Raw genomic sequence first — 23109 nt, 5'->3', positions numbered from 1 at the left:
CAAGGCTCTGGCATTATAACTCAGAGAGCCTCTGCAGCGGGCCTCGCTTTGCTGCATCACCTTCATTAACCACGGTGTTGGAAGCTTCTCTGTCATCCCCGGGTCGATGACTCGCCTCTCCACTCCGGCTTAGCTTCCCCAAGTTTATTTTTCCACTTATCTGTTGTGCGGACGGAGGGAGGCAGAGACAGAGGGAGAGAGAGGGGAGATACTCGGGCTGTGTTTTTTAATCTGTTATTCTCCTGTATTGGCACGGGCGTCTCCAGTACAGGGATTAAGAATCCAGACAGAGTGATGGAGCTCGGCACTGACCCCGAGGGCGGCTGAGGACTGGAGGAGGAGAGCGGAGAAACCAAATAAATCATCTGTGTGGAATGAAAGAGACTGAGAGAAAGACGGAGACACAAAGAGGCGGGTGGAGGACTGTGAGTCTGTGTGTGTGTGTGTGTGTGTGTGTGTGTGTGTGTGTGTGTGTGTGTGGTACAGAGGCAAGATAGAGAGGTGCTGGCGGTGGTAATGGACTTGTTGAGGTGGGGAGCGGTCTAAATCCTGGAACATGACCTAATAAATCTGAAGGTTACCTCACAGTGTTGCACAATGCATCGCTCTCCTGATAAGCAGCTGAGGAGCACCACTGACTTCACCCTTCATTTCACCAAGGACCAACATCGGGAATACACTAGCTCATGGTTCTCTGGACTCAGAGATGTTTCCTCCAGCAGAATTTACAGTGTTGCTTCTGAAGGAATGGTGTCCCATGGTTTTTAATTGGTCTCGGATGCATTTTCATACGACCCAGAAAGAAAGATCAAGTTGCTCTTGTTGTTTCAGGTGTTATTTATTGTTGGAGCATGTAAACATCAGTCAGACTCCACTTCCCTGTGACCTGTAACAGACTGAAGCATCAACAAACCATATGAAATAAGCTCAAATCTAAACGTGGTCACATCTGAGACGGCAGCTTATTGAAGACGTTCTAGTTGTTGATAAAATTCTCTCACTCACAAAGAATCCATTTGAATCAAACTCAGAAAATACTCACAAACCATTAAACTATGAAAGGATAACTCCAGTATGTTTGAACCTGGGTTTTTGGCTGTAAATGATTAATCGGGACAAAAATCTGTTCACTAACAGTGTATTACTGTAATGTAATCCAATGGACGATCATCCACGTCAAAGTCCGTCCACTATAGTTCTTGTTTTTGCCTCTGACAGACTCAGATTGTTCTTCTCAGTGTCTGACAACATGATGATAGGATTCCTACAGAGACAGAGCTTTTTTATTAAAGAGGAAGATCATTTTAGTTTAACCAGAAACATCTCTATATGTCACTGCCAGACTCCATTAACAAAAACAGGGATTTTATCAAGAAGTTGCTGGAATACCACTGAAAGTGACAAGAATGATCTGATCTGATCGAGGCAGTGATTCACCAGCTACTGTCTGCTAACAGTAAGCACTTTAGTGGATGTCCTTCGTTGTGGGCAGGACACTTACCCAGTAGATTTCATCGTCAAACTGATAAACTCCTGCAGTCTGATGTAGGTTCACCTTGCATCACTTTTTTCCATGGAAAGCTGGGACATGTAAAGACACATGCTCAGGTCTTTCACATAGCTGCTGCTTTTAACACAACATGAGTGTACTTTTCTTTTTAAGACGGGACGTTGGATCAGTTTGTTGATCAGATTTGTGAACTGTAGGATCATCTCTGCACAGATACACAGAAACATTTAGTGTCTTCTCTAAATGGAAAATCTCCTGAATCAATACCAGTTGAAAGAAAAAGATATTGCTTTAAAATACTCTGAATTTTTGGTGTTCCCTTATTGTCTTTCCACAGACCTCCGAGTGTCACCCCTGAGTCTCTGCTCCCTGACTTCTTCAGTGTTTTGTTTCCCTGCATTTCCTTCCTGGGGCTTTATTTGTCAAGATTGCTTCCTGGCTCAAGGTCATTCCTCCTCATCCTCCCTCCTCTCCTTGATGTATTGATGCCAGTAGAGCCATGCTTCTTGGCTACTAAAGCAAAATCGATATCTCTGAGCGCTCGGCGCTTGTGCTCTAATATCCTCCAAACACCACCTGCCAAAATATTTATGCTGTATTCATGGCAGATGCTTAGAGAGAGACAGAAGGAACAAGGAGAGACACCGCTGACGGCCTGTAGGATCTTAAATAGAACACAGTGAAGCTCGTTTTTCAGCGTCTCAGGATCTTTCCTCTTATTAAATGATGCAGAGTCAGTACAGCCGACTTGACTCCATTTTTCTGTCTTAGCTGGAGTGCGGTGAGGACTGTGAATATTATTGATGTGTGGGTTCAGCAGGGTGAAGAGCCTGATGTGGAGCAAAGGGGGGGCAGCCATTCCTCTGATTGTTCTGTTTATTTAACAGAGACACAGAGTAAAGAGAAGGAGGTGGAGTCGTCCACGTCTCCTCACACTGACCACAGAGAGATGGAGGATGGTTTCCACAGGTGTCGGGTCTGACAGCATTCAGCCTGGACAGACGGGTCGACAGAACAAATACAGCCCGAGTTAATCTCTGCTCGTCTCTCTGGCCTCGCAGCGAGTGTGACAGACGTGTGTTTGTAGGAGGTCGACTGACACTTTGACCTGTTGACTACATAAACTCCTCTGTACTTCATCTTCCTGGACAAACAAAAGGAGGAGGGAGGGGCGCATTGGTATTCTGACCACGCACGCCCCATTATGGCCCTGTCACATCTTGGCAGGAGCTGGTGGAGGTGGTGGGGGCCTGGGTTAGGCTTCGGTGGTTAACATGCAAATGAGCGGTTTAATGGGGATAGAAAGGTCACATAGGTCGACCTGTGTGATAATTCAGTGTCAGATTAAAGCGTCGTCAGTGTGTGTGGGTGGGTGGATGTGGGTGGATGGTCAGAGCTGCAGCTGGAGTCCTGCATCCTGAACTCTGTGTTGGACATTAGTCAGACACAATGAAAAAAGACATGGACAGAGGGCAACTGAAGAACTGATGATGATGATGATGATGATGATGATGATGATGATGGTAAGTGGCCAGCTCAGTGGTGTGGACAGGGAGTGTGGTGTGGTTGTTTGGGGAAAATCAATTTTGTATGATATCTTTTTTTATTTCATTGATATGCACCCTGGGGAGGTAAATGCCATCATGGCCGGCTCTGTAGATGTCTGCTTGGTGTACGATTGATTGGTCTGGCATTTGATCCTCTGGCTCACAGTGAAGGATGGGCTGATGGTGTCATGAGAGCATCCATGCCCCCCCCCTCTTATCCCCTCCTTCCCGCTCCTACCTGCCTCCATTTATCTCTCCCTCCTCCTGCTGTATATCCCTCACTGTCTTGTTTCCCACCCAAGTGCCTCTTAAAAACTCTGCTGAAGTGTGGTCTGTGAGGTTTAAAGGTTCTGTCCACAGCTCTGTTGTGCTAAAAGCATTATAAATGGTGGATGGCTGAAAAAAAAAAACCTATTAAGCAGCTGATCAGCTGTCCACAGTGTCCTCGTCTCTCTGTGAAATAATAATAAGTTGAAGAAATGTGACCATTCTCATCTCAGATGAAGATATTTAATTAACTGCCAAACACATGTAACACAGATGCACATGGAATAAAAGACAGACAGAGACTAAGTGGGAACATTAATTATATATTCCATTCTCTACTTTAACAAGGCACTGGGTTCATGTGAAATCTACATTCTCTTAAACAGGTGATGAATGAAGAAGGCGCACGTCACCACACGGCACCGAAGAATAAAAGACTGTGCTGCAGAGAGGATGGGGAGAATATGAGAACTCTAATTAGATACGTGTGAATTAATTTGTCCAGTGAACATACTATGAATCACATCAGGTCATAAAACCCAGATGGAGCAGAGGGAGGATTGGCACAAGGTGGTGAACATGTCAGTCTGCAGAGGGCAGCTTTCAGCAGCCTGCACTGCCACCATGTGGACAGAGAGGGGAACGACACGCTGTGAAGATCACTGATTCATTTTAATGTGCTTAGTTTAAAATGAGATCCCCAGAGAGAGACAAATGTTCCACGGTTCAAATAAAACAATGATTTTCAAACTATTAATCAAAGCTGAATAAATACTGGGACTGGTTTCTCCATAGGAAGGAATGTGGAGGATAAACCCGACCACTGCTCCAACATGGCTGCAGATGAAACTCCATTTCCTGGTGGGAGTCTCAGTGTGAAGGAATGCAGAGAAGCTCGGAGTCACTCTTATCACTGCCACCTCGTATAAACAGATTTATGAAGACATTTTGTTGGCATGCTCCACACAAACGTTAGTTTTCTAATCCTCAATAAGCCCCGGTGAGAGGGTGATGGAGGACGTCTGTGACAGGCAGAACTGAACCTTTCCCACATGGACAGGAGATATTTTCAACCAGGAATGTTTCAGCCATGCATCAGTGTGAGGAATGGAGCTGAATCTTAAACAGGATTCATGCTCACAGATTATGTCCCAGTGCAACAACAGAACAGATCAAGATGTAACTGTTTTACCTCTTCATCATCTTTTTACTTCAGTCAGAAGGAAACACTGATGTAGTGACATGTCTCCAGAGAAGATGTAACACAGTGAACCAGGTTTGTTCAGGTTACATATCTTCAGCTGTCCCGAATTTTTAAATATACCCAAATGAACAGACAGAAAATTCAGTTAAAATGGGGCATTTTTCTGAAGTGAAACCAGCATCATAAAATCATTAGACACCCTGCTTGTGTGCCAACCTTTCATATCACAGACAGCTTTAAATGATAAAGATGACGTAGTGAGTTCATGTCAGCCACAGTGGTCCAGATTATTGATTTAGGCTGATATCATTTAAATTTGTTCATGTTCTTATTTAGTGAAGTTAACTCATGGGTTGTTTTGAAATAGTAACTTGTAAAAGATCTGTAAGGGATTTAATGTTGTTAATGTCTGAACTGATGAATGGATTAAACCATTAAAACACACATTTCTCTACGTGTGTGAACAAACACACACCCCTCATTTTGAAGCGGAACCCAGAGCAGGATTAAGTTGTTTCCAGTCGGACTCGCTTAAGCCCTGCACATAACATGGAGGACAGAAATAGAGTGTGTTCGCTCAGCTGCAGTTAAACTAATCCGCGTAATTCATCACTGACTGATGAAAACATTTGATGTCGGTGAGTGAACCAACATGTCGAAGAGTTTGTTTTCGATTTGAACATGTGATGCTAATGTTTAGCTAATGATCGTTAGCTTGTGCGTCTGTCTAATGAACCCTGACTGTATATGTTCATAGTAACATCACCGACATGTTTTAATGAAACAGACGTCATTAACCAGCTCCTCGGTGTTTTACTGCAGAGATTCAAGCTTCATCCTCAGGTAGTTTCCTGTGGAACGAATATATAAATATAATTCTGAGTTTCAGCCCAGATGAAACTACTCAACAGTTTAGGTGTTTCTGCTCTCATTAATGTTGACCCTGTCTGTCTGTCTCCCTCTCTTTCCGTCTGTCCCTGTGTCTGTCTGTGCAGACACGTCTGAAATCTGCAGGACTTCATGTTCACTCTCCGGCTGTGTCTCAGGCTCCAGTCTGGGCCTCAGGTTTGTTCTGTGTCCCAGCAGAGGACCCACAAACTGGCCTCAGTCCAGACCGCCGCGAAGCTCCCCACAAAGAAAGCCCGGAGCGTCCTGTACCCGTTCACTGATCTGGAAGCTTACCTGGACAGGTACGGTGGTTTGTGTTGAGATATGATGAGACTGTCTGAGGCTCTGTCACAGCTGCAGCTGTTTTACATTTGCAGGTCTGTGGACCGGACTCAGTTCCAGCTGTTTCATCCCAGTGTGGAGGACATGATTAAAGCAGAGAAACTCTTCGTCTCTTCACCATCTCATAAGATCGATTACTTCACCTCTGCAGAGAGGATGGACCACGTCCCTGCTCTGCAGCAGCCAGAGGTGAGTGAACAGCCTCAGTCACTGACAACAAATCATTTATCTGAGGAAGAGAGTCTGTGTCCACTGCTGAAGTCTGGTACACAGACAGAAGAAGCATGAACTCTGTCAGTAAATCCCCCACTCCTGATGTTTGAAGCTTTTCCGTGTCTTAAAAAAGGCGGTTGCTAACGAGTGTCTAAATGAGACTACAGAGGTTGTCGGGGACGTTAACATGAAAACCCATCTACTCACCAGTCCACCTTTACAGCCTCGTTGTGTTTCTACTCACGCTCTTTCAAACTCTCACTAACTTTCTAAGAAGAAAGGCTTTTGTAGAAGAGCTCAGAGCTAAATGAAATGACCAGTTGGAAGCTTAGTGGTGGAGACGTTGACGTCATGTGACCGTGGTGTAGTTGGTTTATAGCCTAACATTAGCTTCTTACTTCAAACATCAGAACAGTGGTGTTCATCTGTGAAGATGATCTGATCAACTAAACCTGAAGGATCAGAAACTTTAGCTGCTCACAGTTTATTTTCTGGAATAATCCAAAACACAATGAAAAAATCCCATTGGCTTTTTGTGGAGGGAACCAGGCTGATGCTCACTTCAGGACTGGACTACAGAAACACATCATCACTGTGGGGCTGTGTGTGAATGGAGTTATTAATTCTCAGTGATCCTGTTCTCTTTTTGTTGACCTCTCTGTGGATGTTGTGTCTCTGTGGTTTTATTGTTGGTCAGTGTGACCTTCAGTCTCCGAGATGAACAGAGTAACAGAGTGGAGGTGTGTTAGACTCAGTGAGGATGTTGAACATACAGAGGTTGTTCACATTGTTCTGATGATAGAGACACAATATCAGTGAAAATGTAGTGTAATGTCTCTTTACCCTCCTGCAGTCATAATGATAATTCAGCTGGCAGTTGATAATAAACGAGCAGGTTTCTAACCGTACAGACAGCGGTGTTCAGCCGAGGCTTCAGGATGGAGCAGTGTGTTGACAGGACAGCAGGGTTTGTCTTTGTCATGCCCGGTCAGTCTCCACCCTGCCCCTCTGCTCCGTCAGACACTGATATATTCTCAACTCACTGGCAGCTCCAGCCTCCATCCATCTGTCTCTTGTCAGAGGGATGGATGAGCCCGAGCCACGTTCTCTGGGACTTGGCGGTCGTCGCGGCAGCGGCGGTGAAACAGTAGCAGCCGATCGCATCGGTCCAGAACAGTCAGAGCAGGTGTGCTGCTTCAAATGTAAAAGACCTGTAAGGAAAATATTCATCATCAATCTCTGCTCACAGGTCTGAGATAAAGTCAGGTGGTTCAGTCATTAACAGCTGAGTACAGGAAACTCTGTATGTGTGTGTGTGTTCTCAGGTGTGTTTCATCGGCAGAAGTAACGTGGGGAAGTCGTCTCTCATCAGAGCTCTGTTCTCTCTGACTCCAGAAGTGGAGGTCAGAGTCTCCAAGACTCCAGTGAGTAGTCCTGACCCACAGACGGCTTCAGCTCCAGGGTTTACTCTGGAGTCAGAGCAGGAAATACATCTGTACTGAAACTGGAGTCATCTGTTGTACTGTAAAAAATTATGTGTGTTAAAGTTCAAATCACCATGAAGCTTAGAGACTTTTCTGCGGCTGTAACTGATGAATCTCAGTCTTTCAGTTTGATATTCTGTTTTCAGTTTTTATTAATGCTCTAACTGAAGAACCATGTTTGTTATCTTGAGCCGTGTTTTTCTGTCTTCACCTCAGCCTCACAGGATGAAAGACAAACATGTTGTTAGAACAACTGAACCATTACTTTGTTCTGTGTCTATTGATTTTCTATGAAAACTCTTACACACAGTGAAACTGAAGGTGTTTGGACCACATCCATCCATTATCTATACTCTCTATGATCTGTAATCACAACGATCAGCTTATTAATCAATACATAAACAAATCAACCAGTGGGTTTTAAAAATGTGTATTTAACCTTTATTTCTCCTCGACATGTTTTCTCTGTCTGTGTGTGATTGTCAGGGTCACACAAAGAAGATGAACTTCTTCAGAGTGGGCAGAGCGTTCACCGTCGTCGACATGCCGGGCTACGGACACCGAGCGCCTAAAGACTTTGTGGACATGGTGGAGCCGTATCTCTACACCAGGAGAAAGTGAGAGACTCACTGTGCCTCAGCGTTAACAGATATACATGTGATAGATGTGTGGAGGGTCAGAGGAACTCTCTTAGAAAACATCTCATTAACACACTGTTGACTACAGTTTTCACAGTCTCCTGAAACTCTTTGGATTTATCTGTATTTGAAATCTAAATGGAGAATAAAGATTCATTTCCCATAGAGAATGATTCAGCACATTACGGTTTAGCAGCTCTTGTTGTGAGTGTTTTCTCTCTTTGTACGTTTCCATAAATGTTTGTGCTTTCTATCTCGTATCTGTTTTGTCCTCAGGGGCCACCATACAGAAGCAGATCTGTTTCTGCCCCAACATCAGTCTGCTGCCAGATTTTATTAACAAGAGCAAATAAAATAACAAATTAAACGATGGAATAATGTTTGAAATGTAAATGAACCATTTGAAGTAATGACTCCCAGAAAGAAGAGGCATTTAAATCAACATTAAAAAATCAAATTCATTTATCTGTGAACGAACAGAGTGATTCTGACAGTATCTGATTCATTCTGTGTGAAAAGCTCCGTCGGTTCATTAAACCTCTGCAGTGGATTCAGCAGGATACTGTTGCTTAAATTACAGCAGCTCTGTCCGTCACTGCCTCCTCTCCAACTTAAAGTGATATTTTATGTTTTATTCTTCAAACACATGATGGTGAAAATGCTGCTATGTCTCCACACACACAGTAGAAACTGAACCTGTGCTCATTTCATGCTCCTGCTTTGTTCTCTGTCAGACTTGTGAGGACGTTCCTGTTGGTCGACGGCAGCGTCGGTCTTCAGAAAGCTGACCTCATCGCCCTGGAGATGTGTGAGGAGATCAGACGTCCATATGTGGTAGGACACGCACACGTTTTCCTCATGAACGCATACAACATGTTTGTTCTGTGGAGAGAGAGTTTCCAAATGCAAACACCAGGAAGGAAAAGTTAATTAACTGGAATTATTCATCTGTATTCAAATATTCTGAGAGTGAGTGTTTATTAGATTATCTCTGGGTCTCTGTTAGAGGTGGTGAACACTCAGAACAACCAGATTTTATGTTTGACTCATTCTTCTTCTAAATCCTGCTCATTATGTCCACACTAAATTAATGCTGAACGCTCCCACTCAGCTATTTAAAAACTGCTGTCCCCTCTGAAAAGCCTCTGCTGTGGCATTATAATGAAGCACCCCCACTCTCTGCTCATACTGCAGTCAATTATTCATGCTCACAGGTTATTAAACACTTTTACCATTATTAAGGCTGTGACAGCTTTTAACAAAGATGAACTCTCAGTGCTGGAGTAAAAAGGAAGCATGAAAACCCAGATTCAGCAGCAGCTCAGTAAACGTGTGTGAGGGATTTTAACCTGTTCAGAAACAAACAAACAGGGAATTTTCAGGTCTTAATTGAAAGCTGCAGTTTTCCTGACCTGTCAGTAGATGTCAGAATAAGTCTGACTAGACACAGTCTGGTCCCTGACAGCTCAGACACTCTGTGGATCAGTTTAATAAGTGACAATGTGTTGGGTCTCTGTGCTGTTTCAACTCTTCAAACCTTGTTGTCGTGCAGATGGTGGTGACCAAGATTGATAAATGTGGGCGCGGGACTCTGCTGACAAACTTCCTGAACCTTCAGGATGTGGTGAAAACACACACCACCTGCTGCTTTCCTCAGCCCTTTCTGGTCAGGTGAGAGTCACAGATGGTCACTGATGATACTTCATATGTTTCTGACCTGGAAGTGTTTGTTTTTATCTGACTGAAAACCAGGTGCAGAGTAACTCAGATCAGATCAGATCCATTAATGACTGTCATTAAATCTGAGACATAAACTCTTTTATTCTCGCTCATCATCTGACTGTGTCCAAATGAACTTTCTATTTATTTCCCTAAATAATATTTATCTTCAGTTTATTCACTGTTAATGAATAAATTATAATTATGTCTCACTTGAATACAACACGCACAGCTCTAAATATACTCTGTGTTCAGTCAACACACGTCTGAACACAGTCTCAACAAACACTGAACCTTCCCAGGAGGTGTTTTCAGTCATTACAGAGTCCATGTTTAGACAGGTCAGAGAGATTAATAACTTTAATGATCAGTGATCAATGGCTCAGCTGCTTTCAGGGTCCTGGTGCCTGCTGGTTCACTGCTTATTATTATTATTATTATTATCCTTTAGTTTCCTGACTTTCTGCCATGATATGATTTTAGCAATGTGTTGAGAACAAAACAAATACATTTATCGGTTTGATGAATCATCTCAATTTCTTTTCTCTCTCTCTTTCTTTCTGTAACAGCTCACTGCAGTATTTGGGGATCTACCTCCTGAGATGCTTCATTACTCATCTAACAGGAAGCATCAGGTTGTCAAACACCTCTGAGAGCTGACCCCAGGACAGATCAGTCTCCATCAGGTCTGGACTCTTTGTCTTCAGTCTCTGAATAAGAGCAGAAGAGCAGAGGACAGGACATGTTTCTCCATATTTCTGTACCTCAGAGGTGACGTGTTGGCCTGTCTACATACAGCTGTAAGATGATTCTATTTTCTAATAAAATGTAAAACACACCCTTGCTGGTTGTGTATTATGCAGACAGAGGTAAACAACATGGCTGATAGTTTGTGGACATTAATCCACTCCTGAAGTCTGATGATAAAAAGGTCGACTGATGTTACAGAACTACAGCTGAGTTTCAGTTATCAGCATGTTGTCACATTAATTGAATCTAAGAGGTCCAACCATGAAAAACACCAGATCAGTTTCAGAAACACTCCAGTCAGAGTCAGTGAGATCTGTACCTCAGTGATTTTATGATTTTATACACTGCTGAATATTCATGGATAAAAAACACGAATAAGCAGGTGTAAAGGTTTCTAAAAAAGTGCTCAGTGAGTAAATATTGTAACTGAGCATATAGAGCATACACAGAAGTTTCTGTGAATTTGTTTTGTTCTCTAAGCCGTTGTTTGTGGTGAGATCAGACACTTTACATACAGAGAATACATAAGAAATATTCACAGACAGCAAACCATGTTTCATTGGCAGACGTAACTTTTTCACACAGATGTAAAACATTGAATCATTCATTTGAAATGTATTATTTAGGACAATAATAGTTATAATAGGTGATAATCATTTGTCATGGGATAGTTATCTTTAAAAATCTGTTTTACATGTGGTGACCAGAGTTTGAAGACTGACAGTAAAAGTTAAAGTTTAAAAGCTAAAGTAGAAACTTTATGTGACGCAGTCAGTTTACTGAATCTTTACAGAACTGAGAAACAAACTGTCACAGTCAAGGTTCTTGTTCCTTCATTGAGTTTTTTCTGTTTGGTAACAGAAGACTGATGAGAATCTGATGGGAAACACCGTCTGCAGAAAGGAAGGTTGTGAATCAGCAGTCATAAAGGTTTTTATAGAAGCTTGTCAGCAGGAGGTCAAGGTCACACTCTGAAGACCACATCAGATTTTTTTCCTTTTCATCCTCTTGTTACATAAAAGAAAAAAAGAGACAGTGGATAGTTTAGTCTTATCATGGTTTCCTTATTTTACAGTGCAGCAGGAACACAGAGTGAAGTGTGGACTGATCAGATTAGATCACTATCTGCTATCAGATCAGTAAGATAACAACCATGACATGACATAAACCTTCACACACTCATTCAAACATCAGGAGCACAGAGATACTTAAAATTTATTGCAGCCTGAATGAAGGACAAGTCTGATGGAGACGAAAAGATAAAAGCTGTTGAGACAGATAAAGACTGATAAACTTTCTGCGAAGAGCTACCATCAGAGTTTGACTGTCCCCTTCCTCATAGCACAGACGACTGAGACGTGAGTCACTGCATGAAGCTTTAAAGGTGTGGTTTACATATTAGTTTAAAATAACCCTGACCCTAAGCTTTCATTTGGTAAATCTACAATAGAAACTAATATGGTACAGCGAGGACACCAATCCAGGATTTCTTACTTTCCCACAGAAATGATTTATAGGGACAAAAATCTTTGGAGTCGATGCGTCATCACTGTGTCTAATAACGTACTTCTTTTAACCGTTAACAGGCTCAAATTATTATTATTATTGTTATTATTATTAAGGTGTCAGTGGCAAGAACAAGAACTTTACTGATGTACTTGGACTACAGCAACTGTTGGCTGTTCTTACTCAGTGCTGCACCAAATCCAAAGATTTCTGTCTCTATCAATCATTTATACCCAGAAACATACCAGAGTTACTGTTAAATGTCAGATACCAAACCACACTACAACACACAAAACACACTCAAAGATTAGTCAACAACATGAACATCAGAGATCCTCTAAACTTTTCTGTCCTGTCCCATTTTGAAGGCTTGAAAAATAAAGAAATCCTTCTACGAATTATTATTAATTTCTAACTTTTTGACAAGTCAGAACATCTGCTGTGAAAATCATCCATCTGTTGTTTTTCCCACGTGCAGCGTTTACTTCCTGTTGTCCATTTTTAAATGATCTGTCTGATGTGTCCTGATCCTGTTTGTTTCACCACATGGATCTTAACGTCTGTTTCTCTCTGAAGGTGTCTCAAAGTCGACCAGTCTTTATGGACAACAGACCACAGCCCACTTTATCCTAATTAGTGTCAAATTAAATCCAATAAAAATCCGCTTTGAACCAGAACCTGAATCTGCCAGTCTCAAATAAACATTTTATGAGTCCTAAGGGTTGTGCTTACAGTAGAGTATAATGTTTAACTGTATTAAATTGTACAGATTACATTACAGTTTTACTGCACATATTTAAGTCTAAAATGGATCCACAAAATGCAGCTAATGGATGCTGAGCCTCCCAAAGCTCGTCACTGTTCAGACTGCACACACATAGTATACAGCAGATACACAGTGGCTCCAGTAGCTTTTATTCTAAATGGTCTTAAGTTGGTGTTGTCTGGTTGTCCTTTAACTTTAAAGTCAAGCATTACTCCCTTCAGAGGGACACACTCTTCAGCAGGACTCTGCAAAGGTAAGAACAACACTATTCTGCATGTTTTGTTTTTGTTGGACAATGGAAATTTATTTTAAAAAGAACAATTAGAATAATGACAGAATTTTTCCTAATCAACAGAACGTGGTTGTAAGTCTCATGCACTGCTTGACTTTGGTCAAACATTAGTGCATGGAACATACAGGGACTGAGCGTCAGCTATACAACATTATGATGCACCTGAGTGAAGACATTTGTTTTATCACTCTTTAACTTTTTTATTGTTTCCACACTTGGCACGTGCAGCACGTTGATGTAACATGCTAATTCACCACCCTTGGAAGGACATAATTAAGACTGGCTGTAACAGACTTTTGACACCAAAAAGACAAACATGTCACATTGTTAGTCAGAACTACAAATCTCTACAACTGATTGAAGTGAAATGCAAATAAAAAAATTGCACAACTGTTGACCCAAGTCAATATTTAGCATAAACACATTTTACGAGAAATTACATTTGTGATGTTGGGTTGTTATATTTCTATCAAGGAATTATCTCACAGTAATTATCATTATTGTTTTATCACCTAGCCTGTGTGAGGGGCCTGATCTACATCAGGTTTTGCCTGTTTGCTGCACAAAATCCGACCCCTTCCCAGTCACTACAGGTGTAGAGTCCTGGGGCCCCTTCTCTTTATCTGTTAATCTTCTCCCCCTTGGCAATATCTTCCATAAATTCAATATCCATTTCCACTGCTTCGTGGATGCTCTACCTCTCCAGCAACCCAAACTCCACTTTCCTACCTTTCTCCCTTACCTCCTGTTTATAGGAAATAAAATCCTGGTTCACCTCAAACTTTCTAAAATTAAACAGTGATAAAACCGAGATCCTTCTTATTGGCACCAAATCCACTCTATCCAAAGTCGACAGCTTCTCCTTCACAATTGACAGCCCCCCAGTTTCCCCTTCCCCTCAAGTTAAGAGTCTGGGTGTCATCCTCGACAGCACTATCATTCCAATCTCATATTAATAGCTGGTCTGCATACTTCCATCTATGCAACATTAATTGACTCTGCCCCTCCCTCACCCCTCATGCTGCCTCCATCCTTGTCCACAGCCTCAGCACCCCCCACATTGATTACTGCAACTCTCTCCTCTTTGGCCTCCCTCAAAAGTCCCTCCATAAGCTTCAACTAGTCCAAAATTCTGCCACTCATATTATAACCACAACCCCCTCACACCATCACATCACAACGAATTGAATTCAAACTCCTCCTGTTTACTTTCAAGGTCACAACCTTGCCCCTCCATACCTATCAGGCCTCCTACACATCGCCACCCCATCCCTCAGATCTTCCTCCTCTATCCACCTCATTGTGCCCTCTGCCCACCTCAGCACCATGGAGAGCAGAGCTTTCAGCTGCTCTGTATATTGTACAGTGTCCTTGAGTGCCCAGAAAGGCGCTTATAAATAACACTTATTATTATTATTATTATAAAACTGATCAAGTTAGTTTCTAATTTTACCATGACTTTTGGATTGAAGTGTGGACTGGCCCATTTCAGAACATTAGCACAACTTTTCACTGTATGTTGTAGTGTCTTCCTGTCTTCAAACTCAGATACTGAACCATGTAACTCAGTCAGTTTTTTCTGACACATGGAAACCTGACGAAATTTCTGTATTCTGATGGATATTCAGTGCCTTGGGAGTTTTTGTGTTTCCTTCTCATAATTGCTTTTTATTTTTCTAAGTTGTGTCAGAGTTTTATTTTGTGTTGCATATTTAACTAAATGTAGATCAGTTATTGGGTTTGGTTTCACTTAACTTTGACATTAAAGACATTTTTATTGAAAAGTATGAAAAGCTCCTTCTACATCCACTGTTTAATGTCAAAAAAGTAATAAAAAAGGGCGAGGGGTGTAATTTTTATAAGCACTGTGCAAAGAAAGGGAGTGCCCTGTCTTGTCTTTAAGTAGTGCAAGCATCTTCCCTCCTTAGTTGCATTGTGGGATGATGATGCTGTTTAGCAGAGCAGTCCAATAAAGTTTAAAGAGGCCAGAGGGCAATAAAAGTTGGAACAATGGTGCAATCAAATTTCACATTTCAAAATGATTCTCTTTTTATGTGCATGTGCTTCTGAACACTGACCCCATAAAACATGAAGCATTGGTTAATTTTTTATCTTTTTTTCACCTGATTTCCCTCCCAGTTTTATTTGGCTGAGACATAAAGAGCTTTAAGTCTGACACCTCTCAGTGTCATTGTCATCTCTTCAGATATTGGAGAAGGAGTCTCCTGGAATCAGAGTCTTCTCTCAGGTTATCAGCCGCTCATCGTCTCCTTCTCCTCCATGACACTGTCCACCATGTCCATGTTCAAGGTGAAAACTGTGGTTCCTTTAGCCTGTGACTCTGTGGCCACAGTCTGTTCAGGTCCAAACTGCCTTGTTCCTCCCAGTGACTCCAATGCTGTGCTGAGCCTGGTGCTGAGCACGGTGCTCACTGTAATGCTGGCCATGGTCATGTTCTCCATGGGCTGCACTGTGGACACCAAAAAGCTGTGGGGCCACATCAAGAGGCCATGGGGCATCGTCATCGGCTTCCTCTGCCAGTTCGGCATCATGCCTTTCACAGCCTTTGCCTTGTCACTGGCCTTTGGTGTGCTGCCTGTCCAGGCCGTTGTCATCATCATCATGGGCTGCTGTCCTGGAGGATCTGGCTCTAACATTATCTGCTACTGGCTGGACGGAGACATGGACCTCAGGTAAGAAACCAACCAGGTTGACTGACTGTTAGTTAATGATGTGCTGACTGGACAACTGAATGCTGTCCACCTGACACACAGCATGGTTTTCTTGTTAATGGACCAACAGTTTGACAAACTGCTTCATGAAGCAAGCACAGCACAGTCATGTAGTAAATTACTATGTTTCCAGAGAGCCTGGTGGCATTTCTCTTCATATAGAGCTCAAAGCAAATATATATAATCAATTCATCAATATAGATTTTTAACTTCATGCTCTACAAAAACAAATTTATGCATTTGATAGTTATAGGAAACAGCTTCTGCCTGTGTATGGTCAACCATTTTTAAAGATAGCACATTTAGGTCCTGTTTGGGAAACCCAGATAGCTCCATGTAGAAAGCTAATGAGGCTAACGAGGTCGAGTGGAGACCATGTGAGGAATCATTTTCAGGCTCCAAATGTCTTCTTAAGGCACCGCACTGTACGTATATGTACCTTAATGATCAGGCCAACGTGGGATTCAACTGGAACCAATGAGTAAAACCCAGAGTTAACTATCAGTGGATCGGGAGACTGGCATAGCACTAGTTACATTTTCTTTCAAGCTGGTGGAAAAATAAAATGGAAAGACTGATTTGTCCATGTTTATTCTTCATCAGTATCAGTATGACAGCTTGTTCTTCTATCCTGGCCTTGGGGATGATGCCTCTCTGTCTGCTCATTTACACCTCCATCTGGACCTCCACCAGCACCATCCAGATCCCATATGACAGCATTGGTAAGGAGACAACTCATGGTTGATTACCCGCCTGTAATGTTGTAAGAAAATTAGATTATATAATTCTGTCAATCTTCTGAATGGTTTATTTTAATGGCTTATTGTTTTATTGTGTTATATAATGACTGTAGTTTTTTAAATGTTACATAAGTCTATAATCATAAAAATCCAATAATCATAAAAAAGGATTGTAATGATGTGAAATCTTTGTATCTTCAGGAATCACTCTGTTGGCCCTTCTTGTCCCGATCACCTTTGGGATGTACGTTAAACGTCGGTGGCCCCACAAGGCAAAAAAGATCCTCAAGGTAGGACCTCTGCAGTTTACAGATCCATGTGAATATATCAGCAGTGACTGTGTTTTAATGATAATTCTGTGTACAGGTGGGGTCCATCGCAGGCTTCGGCCTCATCATCATCATCGCTGTGGTTGGAGGAATCCTCTACCAGTCGTCGTGGACCATCGCGCCCTCTCTGTGGATTATCGGCACCATCTACCCCTTTATTGGTTTTGGCCTGGGGTTCCTCATGGCCCGCTTTGTGGGTCAGCCCTGGTACAGGTAGGGTGACTTAGTATGTGCTAAAAGACTTCATAAACCACAACTTCATCCATGAACACAAACAGTACGCTCACACATTCTACTGACTCGTGAGGTTGTTTATGATTCCTGCTTTTTTCAGATGTCGAACCATCGCACTGGAGACGGGTTTCCAGAACTCCCAGTTGTGCAGCACCATTGTCCAGCTGTCCTTCAACCCTGCTGAACTGGAAGTCATGTTTGCCTTCCCCCTCATCTACAGCATCTTCCAGCTGGTGGTGGCAGTCATATCTGTGGGAGGTAAGAGGTTGACATGCAGACATGGAGAGTAGCTCCCACTTGTTGTCACTGCTGGAACATTTAGAGCATCAGAAGTGGTTCTTCATCCTCCTGTGAAAAGACTGAACCATGGTCTTTTCATCAAACAGAGCCATTTAATAAGCAACGTTAACAAGTACTAGAACTCAAGCATGTTCCAGTTTTTTACTTCTTCTTATGTGAAATGAAGCTGTCATTGAAGATTCTCAGTTTGAACCATTAGACCAAAAGTAAATTGGTTCAGAACCTGGAAAGGTTGTTCCTAGTTAGAAAATTAACAGGTTTCCAAGAGTGACCTGTGACGAGTGAGTTTGTCATATTCTTCAGTTTGGATAAACAGGATGGAGAAGGCATGTGAAGAGTGCTATGCTGACAATGTAATAACAGTGAAAATGTTGCAGGTAATCGGTGTGACCCATTGTCCATTAATGATGCATTGTTGATCACAGTGGATCAGCTGAACACTGGTGGAAGTGCAGAGCTCATTTGGTGGAGAAGTGGTATCTGTTCACCTCTGAATATATATCCCAACATCCAGCCAATTAGAGACAGAGAGAGAGGGAGATGGTTTGACTTACGTCTCATTCCTAACTTCTTTAAATCTGAGTTATATGACTGCAGTGAAATGATACGAGCAGCAGAGAAGATGCTTCTTGGCTGCAGCGAGTTCAAAGACAGTGATCAAGGTTAATGACAATAAAGTCTGTGATAAGAAGCTGTATAATTTATACTTTGTGGAGTTCTGTTGTTGGTCCTGGTGCAGGCAGGGTGACAGTACTGCAGCTGCACCAGCTGCTGTTAGTCTCTGTTTTAACCCTGTCCATGTTATTTCCTATATCTCCCAGTTTAAACACAAGGACGGATAAATTCACAACCAGAGACAGATTCATCTCATCTCTTAAAAAATGTCTGTTTTTTCCCTTCACAGCCTACCAGGCATATAAAAAGTCATGTCACCGTTCAGCTGACGAGGACAGTGAGGCTCTATCAGTGGAAGATGGTGATGGAGAACGGGCCAAAGAGAAGGAGCTCGCTGTGGAGAATAACACCTTTGAATGTGATGAGAATGGAAACAGTGAAGAGAAGGGTAAGGACATCGAAAAGAACACCCAGCTGTGACATTACAGTCCTGAAAATCACAGACTGAACAACCAGGGCCAGAGCATCAACTGTGAACACACACTGCCCTCTGCAGGCTAGAGGTGTGAACTACACGTCCTCACAGACGTCTACTGCCGACACTTCACCTGGCCAACACACTGCATTGAATCACACTGTTTAAGACATGAGGCCCTTGTTTCCTTTAGTTTATTCATATTTAATTATTTAAACGGACTTTACTCTGTATGGTCCTGATCAACACATTTGTTCTGTGTCTCATCAGAAATTCAGACCTAATGTTTGATGCTGTTAATGTGGATTAATACAGATATTTACTGTACTCTGCACTGAATTGTAGAATATACATCCAAATAAAAGGTGATAAGGTGCAGAATTGTGTCACTGGACAAAGTATAAAGCTTTTTCTCATGTAGCAGATGAAATCACTGGTTATTACAGATCCCCTGTCAGTGTTTCATTCTTTATTTATTCTGATAAATAAACTAATATCAGGTTTGTAGAGAAGAAGACAGAGTTTATCAGAGTTCAGCTTTTCTAAACACAGTTTCACTCTGAAATACTGTGTGTACGCTCTGTCCAAACTGAAGAAAACACAATTATATATATATTTATAACATATTCACACTTTAATAATTTATTTGCCCACTGTTGTGACAAACACACAATCCCTTGTGTGCTGTATTGTAATAAATGATGATGATTTTGTAAGTGATTACAGTTTTTCATGGATGTACAGAAACTAAATATTTTACTGAACCTCTGTGCGTTCCTCTTTACCTGAATGTGTTTGACATGCAGGCTGAAATAATGTATTTTACATTTTTGTTGTTTATTTTGTTGTAATAATTGAAGTTTTGATATAAATATGAGTTCAACTATCAACTCAATAAACATACTGTTTGTAAACTTTTATTTTGTAGGTTTTTATTTGGGCTAAAAGCAAGGATGTAATAATTGTAGAATATATGAGAATGTTGTAATTATCCAGACAACAATGACCTTTGTGTCCTCATTAAAAAACTGTCTGGTGGAAATCTTCTAACATAATGTAGTAAAATGTGAACATTTACAGACCACGTACAAGGTCAGAAACATGCTGCTTCCAAATCATAAAACAATCACTTTTAACAGAAGAGAACAGCTGCAGGTGTTCACAGTCCAAACTGTGACATCAGAGCTACAGTACAGGTGCAGTCATGTGATGATGAGTGTGTTCACCTGTGTGTTCACCTGTTACTGATGTAACACACACCTCAGACTGCTCCACCAACATTCACCCCTCCTCCTGCTGCCTTCACGTTCTGCTGGGAATACTGGGAATTCACTGTTTGCACACACCAAACATTCCTGGATTTGTTTACCAAGTCTTTGATTTTCAAATAATCACACACTGTGACACTGTGATTTGTCATATATATAAGAAAACCTTACTCCCTGAAGTCATCACTTGGAGACCACACTGTCGACTGAGATTGACCTAATGGTCAATTCTTTGCTGACTCTGGCAACTTCGTTATTCACAAGTCTAAATTCATAACGAGGGTTAGGATTACCACCCATTTTCATGTCCTACTATGATGAAGTTCAAACTTTAAGTCGCTGAAATTAATCAGATCTAAACATGCCAGAGATCTCTATGTGTCATGAGAGAATAATATCACCAGCAACAGGTCTAACAAGTTTATTTTTTTTCTTTTTATTTACTATTTTTATTAATAACATTTTTGTTCTACTATAATTTCTCTTTAATTTCACACTATTATAACGTGCGTTCATTATACATTATGAAATATTTAAAGGGTTGTGAATATTCGCTGTATTTGTACATTTTCTACAATTAATTATTTAATCTAATTATTGGTCATTGACCAATCAGAGCCGGAGCACAATGAGCCGACCAATCCCTGTTTGCCTGCGGATGTTGGCCGGCGTGTGACGTAGTTGCCCACAACGCGTTGCGTCATTGAATGTGACCTGTAGCGGGAGAGGCGAGCAGAGCGGCTGAAAAACAATGTCGGGAAAAGGACTGAAAATAAGAGACCAACGTTTGAGTCGTCGCTTCGTGTTGTTTTTACGCGGAGAAACAAGTGTGCGTGTTAAAGCAAGCTTTGGAGCTGTTTTTGTCCAACACGATTGAAGCTGGACCCTTAGCAAACCTGCTGCACAGAGGTAAGCTAGCAAGCGTTAGCATTAACATTAACCTGCTCTTCTAATTATATCTCTTAGCTTTATTTAAATCTTCAGTTGTCTTTAAGGGTTGGTAAGAGTGTGTTTGTGTTTCTGTGGCTAAAGTGGACGGATGAAATGTCGATAGTCGTTTCTATATTTCTCTTTATGGTTGCTGTTGTTGATGTTCATGTCGGTTTAGCATCAAGCTCTGGTCGTTTCGCATCTTTGTCTGGTCAGGTGTTTGTCTCTTTGTGTTCATTTTGTATTGTTGTGTGTCTCAGGTTTGTGTTTGGTTGTGGCAGCATTGTTTTGCCCCTGTGCTATAACGGATTGTGTCTCTTTGTATTGTTGTATCCGTTCCTAGTAATCTGTTCAGTCATCCATTGATCTCCTGTTGTGTATAAAAGTGTTTAAGTAATTTGTTTGTGATAAGATAAGATAAGATAAGATAATCCTTTATTAGTCCCACAATGGGGAAATTTATGTTGTTGCAGCAGCATAAGTTATTGAAAAAGATAGAAAGACATAAATACAAGTAAGGGCAAAAAATAAAAACAAGATAAGGCTATTATATATATATATATATATATATATATATATATATATATATATATACACACAACAGTATAAACATGACAATGTAATAACAAAATATTAACAGAAGAGCAATATACACAGGACAATACAGATATTGCACATTTTGAAATGGCATTGCACACAATGAAACACAATGAAAGACTCATAGCAGGTGTTTTGGATTAGTAACAGTGCAGAACCTAGTGAAAATGGTCTATGTGTGTATGTGGTGTATTAGGAGCAGTGCTGGTTGTAGAGTCTGACAGCAGCAGGAAGGAAGGACCTGCGATACCTCTCCTTCACACACTTTAGGTGAAGCAGCCTGTCGCTGAAGGAGCTGCTCAGTGCTGTCAGACTATCCTGCATGGGGTGGAGCTCATTGTCCATCAGGGATCATAGCTTTGCTATCATCCTCCTCTCACCCACCACCTCCACAGGGTCAAGAGGGCCCCCCAGGACAGAGCTGGCTTTCTTGATCAGCTTGTCCAGTCTCTTCTTGTCCGCTGTCGAGATGCTGCTGCCCCAGCAGACCACTCCATAGAAGATGGCTGATGCCATAACAGTGTCATAAAAAGTCCTGAGGAGTGCCCCCTGCACTCCAAAAGACCTGAGTCTCCTCAGCAGGTAGAGTCTGCTCTGAGCCTTCTTGTAAAGTGCAGTGGTGTTGTCTGTCCAGTCCAGTCTATTGTTCAGATGAACACCCAGGTACTTATAAGATGTCACCATCTCAATGTCTCTTCCCTGGATGTTCACTGGTGTTGGGGGGGGGAGTGTCTGCTCCTGCGGAAATCCACTACCAGTTCTTTGGTCTTCCCTGCATTGATCTGGAGGCAGTTCCGCAGGCACCAGTCCACAAAGTCCTGCGTCAGTTCTCTGTACTCCCTGTCATCCTCATTTGTGATGAGGCCGACGACTGCAGAGTCGTCAGAGAACTTTTGCAGGTGGCAGTGAGGTGAATTGTATTGGAAGTCTGCAGTGTAGAGGGTAAAGAGGAATGGAGCCAGGACCGTTCCCTGTGGGGCCCCCGTGCTGCAGACCACCATGTCAGACATGCAGTCCTGTGTTCTCATATACTGCGGACGGTTGGTGAGGTAATCCAGTATCCAGAGTGTGAGATGCTGGTCCACCCCCATGTGTTCCAGCTTGTCCCTCAGGAGTGTGGGCTGTATGGTGTTAAAAGCACTGGAGAAATCAAAGAACATGATTCTCACAGTGCTCCCAGGTTTATCCAGGTGAGAGAGAGCTCTGTGAAGAAGGTAGATAACTGCATCATCCACCCCATTGCCAGGCTGGTAGGCAAACTGCAGCGGGTCCATTGACTGTCTCACCGAGGGCCGGAGATGGGCGAGAATCAGCCGCTCCAGGGTCTTCATCAGGTGGGATGTCAGCGCCACCGGCCTGTAGCTGTTGAAGTCCTTGGGGTGCTGCGTCTTCGGCACCAGTACCACACAGGATGTCTTCCACAGCTGTGGGACTCTCCCTAACCTCAAGCTCGTGTTGAAGAGCTGCTCCACGATCCCACACAGCTGGTCTGCGCAGGACTTCAGATGATGACTTGATACTTGATTGGTACAGTTTTGTTTTACATACAGACTTGGATATTGGAATTATATCAGATTTGTTTTTTTTCTCTGTGTTTTTGTGTTGTTCCACTGCAAACAAAAGAAATAAACACCCAAAGTATTTTAACTGTAAGAGGTGGTGCATTATCTGAAAGAAGAGTAAGGGTGCCAATATTTTTTGCCATGACTGTATATGATTGCCACAGCGACTAATTTCAATTCAATATATTGCCATATCACAAC

At 42.0% G+C, this 23109-nt stretch overlaps 2 protein-coding genes across 6 annotated transcripts; both read left to right on the top strand.

Moving 5' to 3' along the window:
* Window positions 1-5028: 5028 nt before the first annotated feature.
* Window positions 5029-10650, top strand: gtpbp8 (GTP binding protein 8 (putative)). 5 transcript variants are annotated; one of them, XM_018683078.2, is made up of 9 exons: window positions 5037-5166; window positions 5286-5371; window positions 5524-5718; window positions 5794-5947; window positions 7297-7395; window positions 7942-8072; window positions 8828-8927; window positions 9646-9764; window positions 10382-10650. In XM_018683078.2, the coding sequence occupies exons 3-9, from the start codon at window positions 5549-5551 to the stop codon at window positions 10470-10472; spliced, it is 864 nt and encodes a 287-aa protein (XP_018538594.1). In that variant the 5' UTR covers window positions 5037-5166; window positions 5286-5371; window positions 5524-5548; the 3' UTR covers window positions 10473-10650. The 5 variants fall into 5 exon arrangements, with proteins under 5 accessions (XP_018538595.1, XP_018538599.1, XP_018538594.1 ...); XM_018683082.2 differs by having other exon boundaries at window positions 5041-5166; window positions 5351-5371; XM_018683081.2 differs by having other exon boundaries at window positions 5044-5166; window positions 5316-5371.
* A 134-nt stretch (window positions 10651-10784) lies between these two features.
* Window positions 10785-19471, top strand: slc10a2 (solute carrier family 10 member 2). The gene is made up of 7 exons (XM_018683077.2): window positions 10785-13087; window positions 15333-15819; window positions 16462-16580; window positions 16800-16888; window positions 16965-17140; window positions 17262-17419; window positions 18366-19471. Exons 1-7 carry the CDS (start codon window positions 12889-12891, stop codon window positions 18554-18556), a joined length of 1419 nt encoding a protein of 472 aa, XP_018538593.2. The 5' UTR covers window positions 10785-12888; the 3' UTR covers window positions 18557-19471.
* The last annotated feature ends 3638 nt before the right edge of the window (window positions 19472-23109 follow it).

This window comes from Lates calcarifer, linkage group LG1 (genome assembly GCF_001640805.2).
Source record: "Lates calcarifer isolate ASB-BC8 linkage group LG1, TLL_Latcal_v3, whole genome shotgun sequence".
NCBI lineage: Eukaryota > Metazoa > Chordata > Actinopteri > Centropomidae > Lates > Lates calcarifer.
Note: the sequence above shows the minus strand (reverse complement) of the source record. Positions and strands in the feature narration are given on the sequence as shown.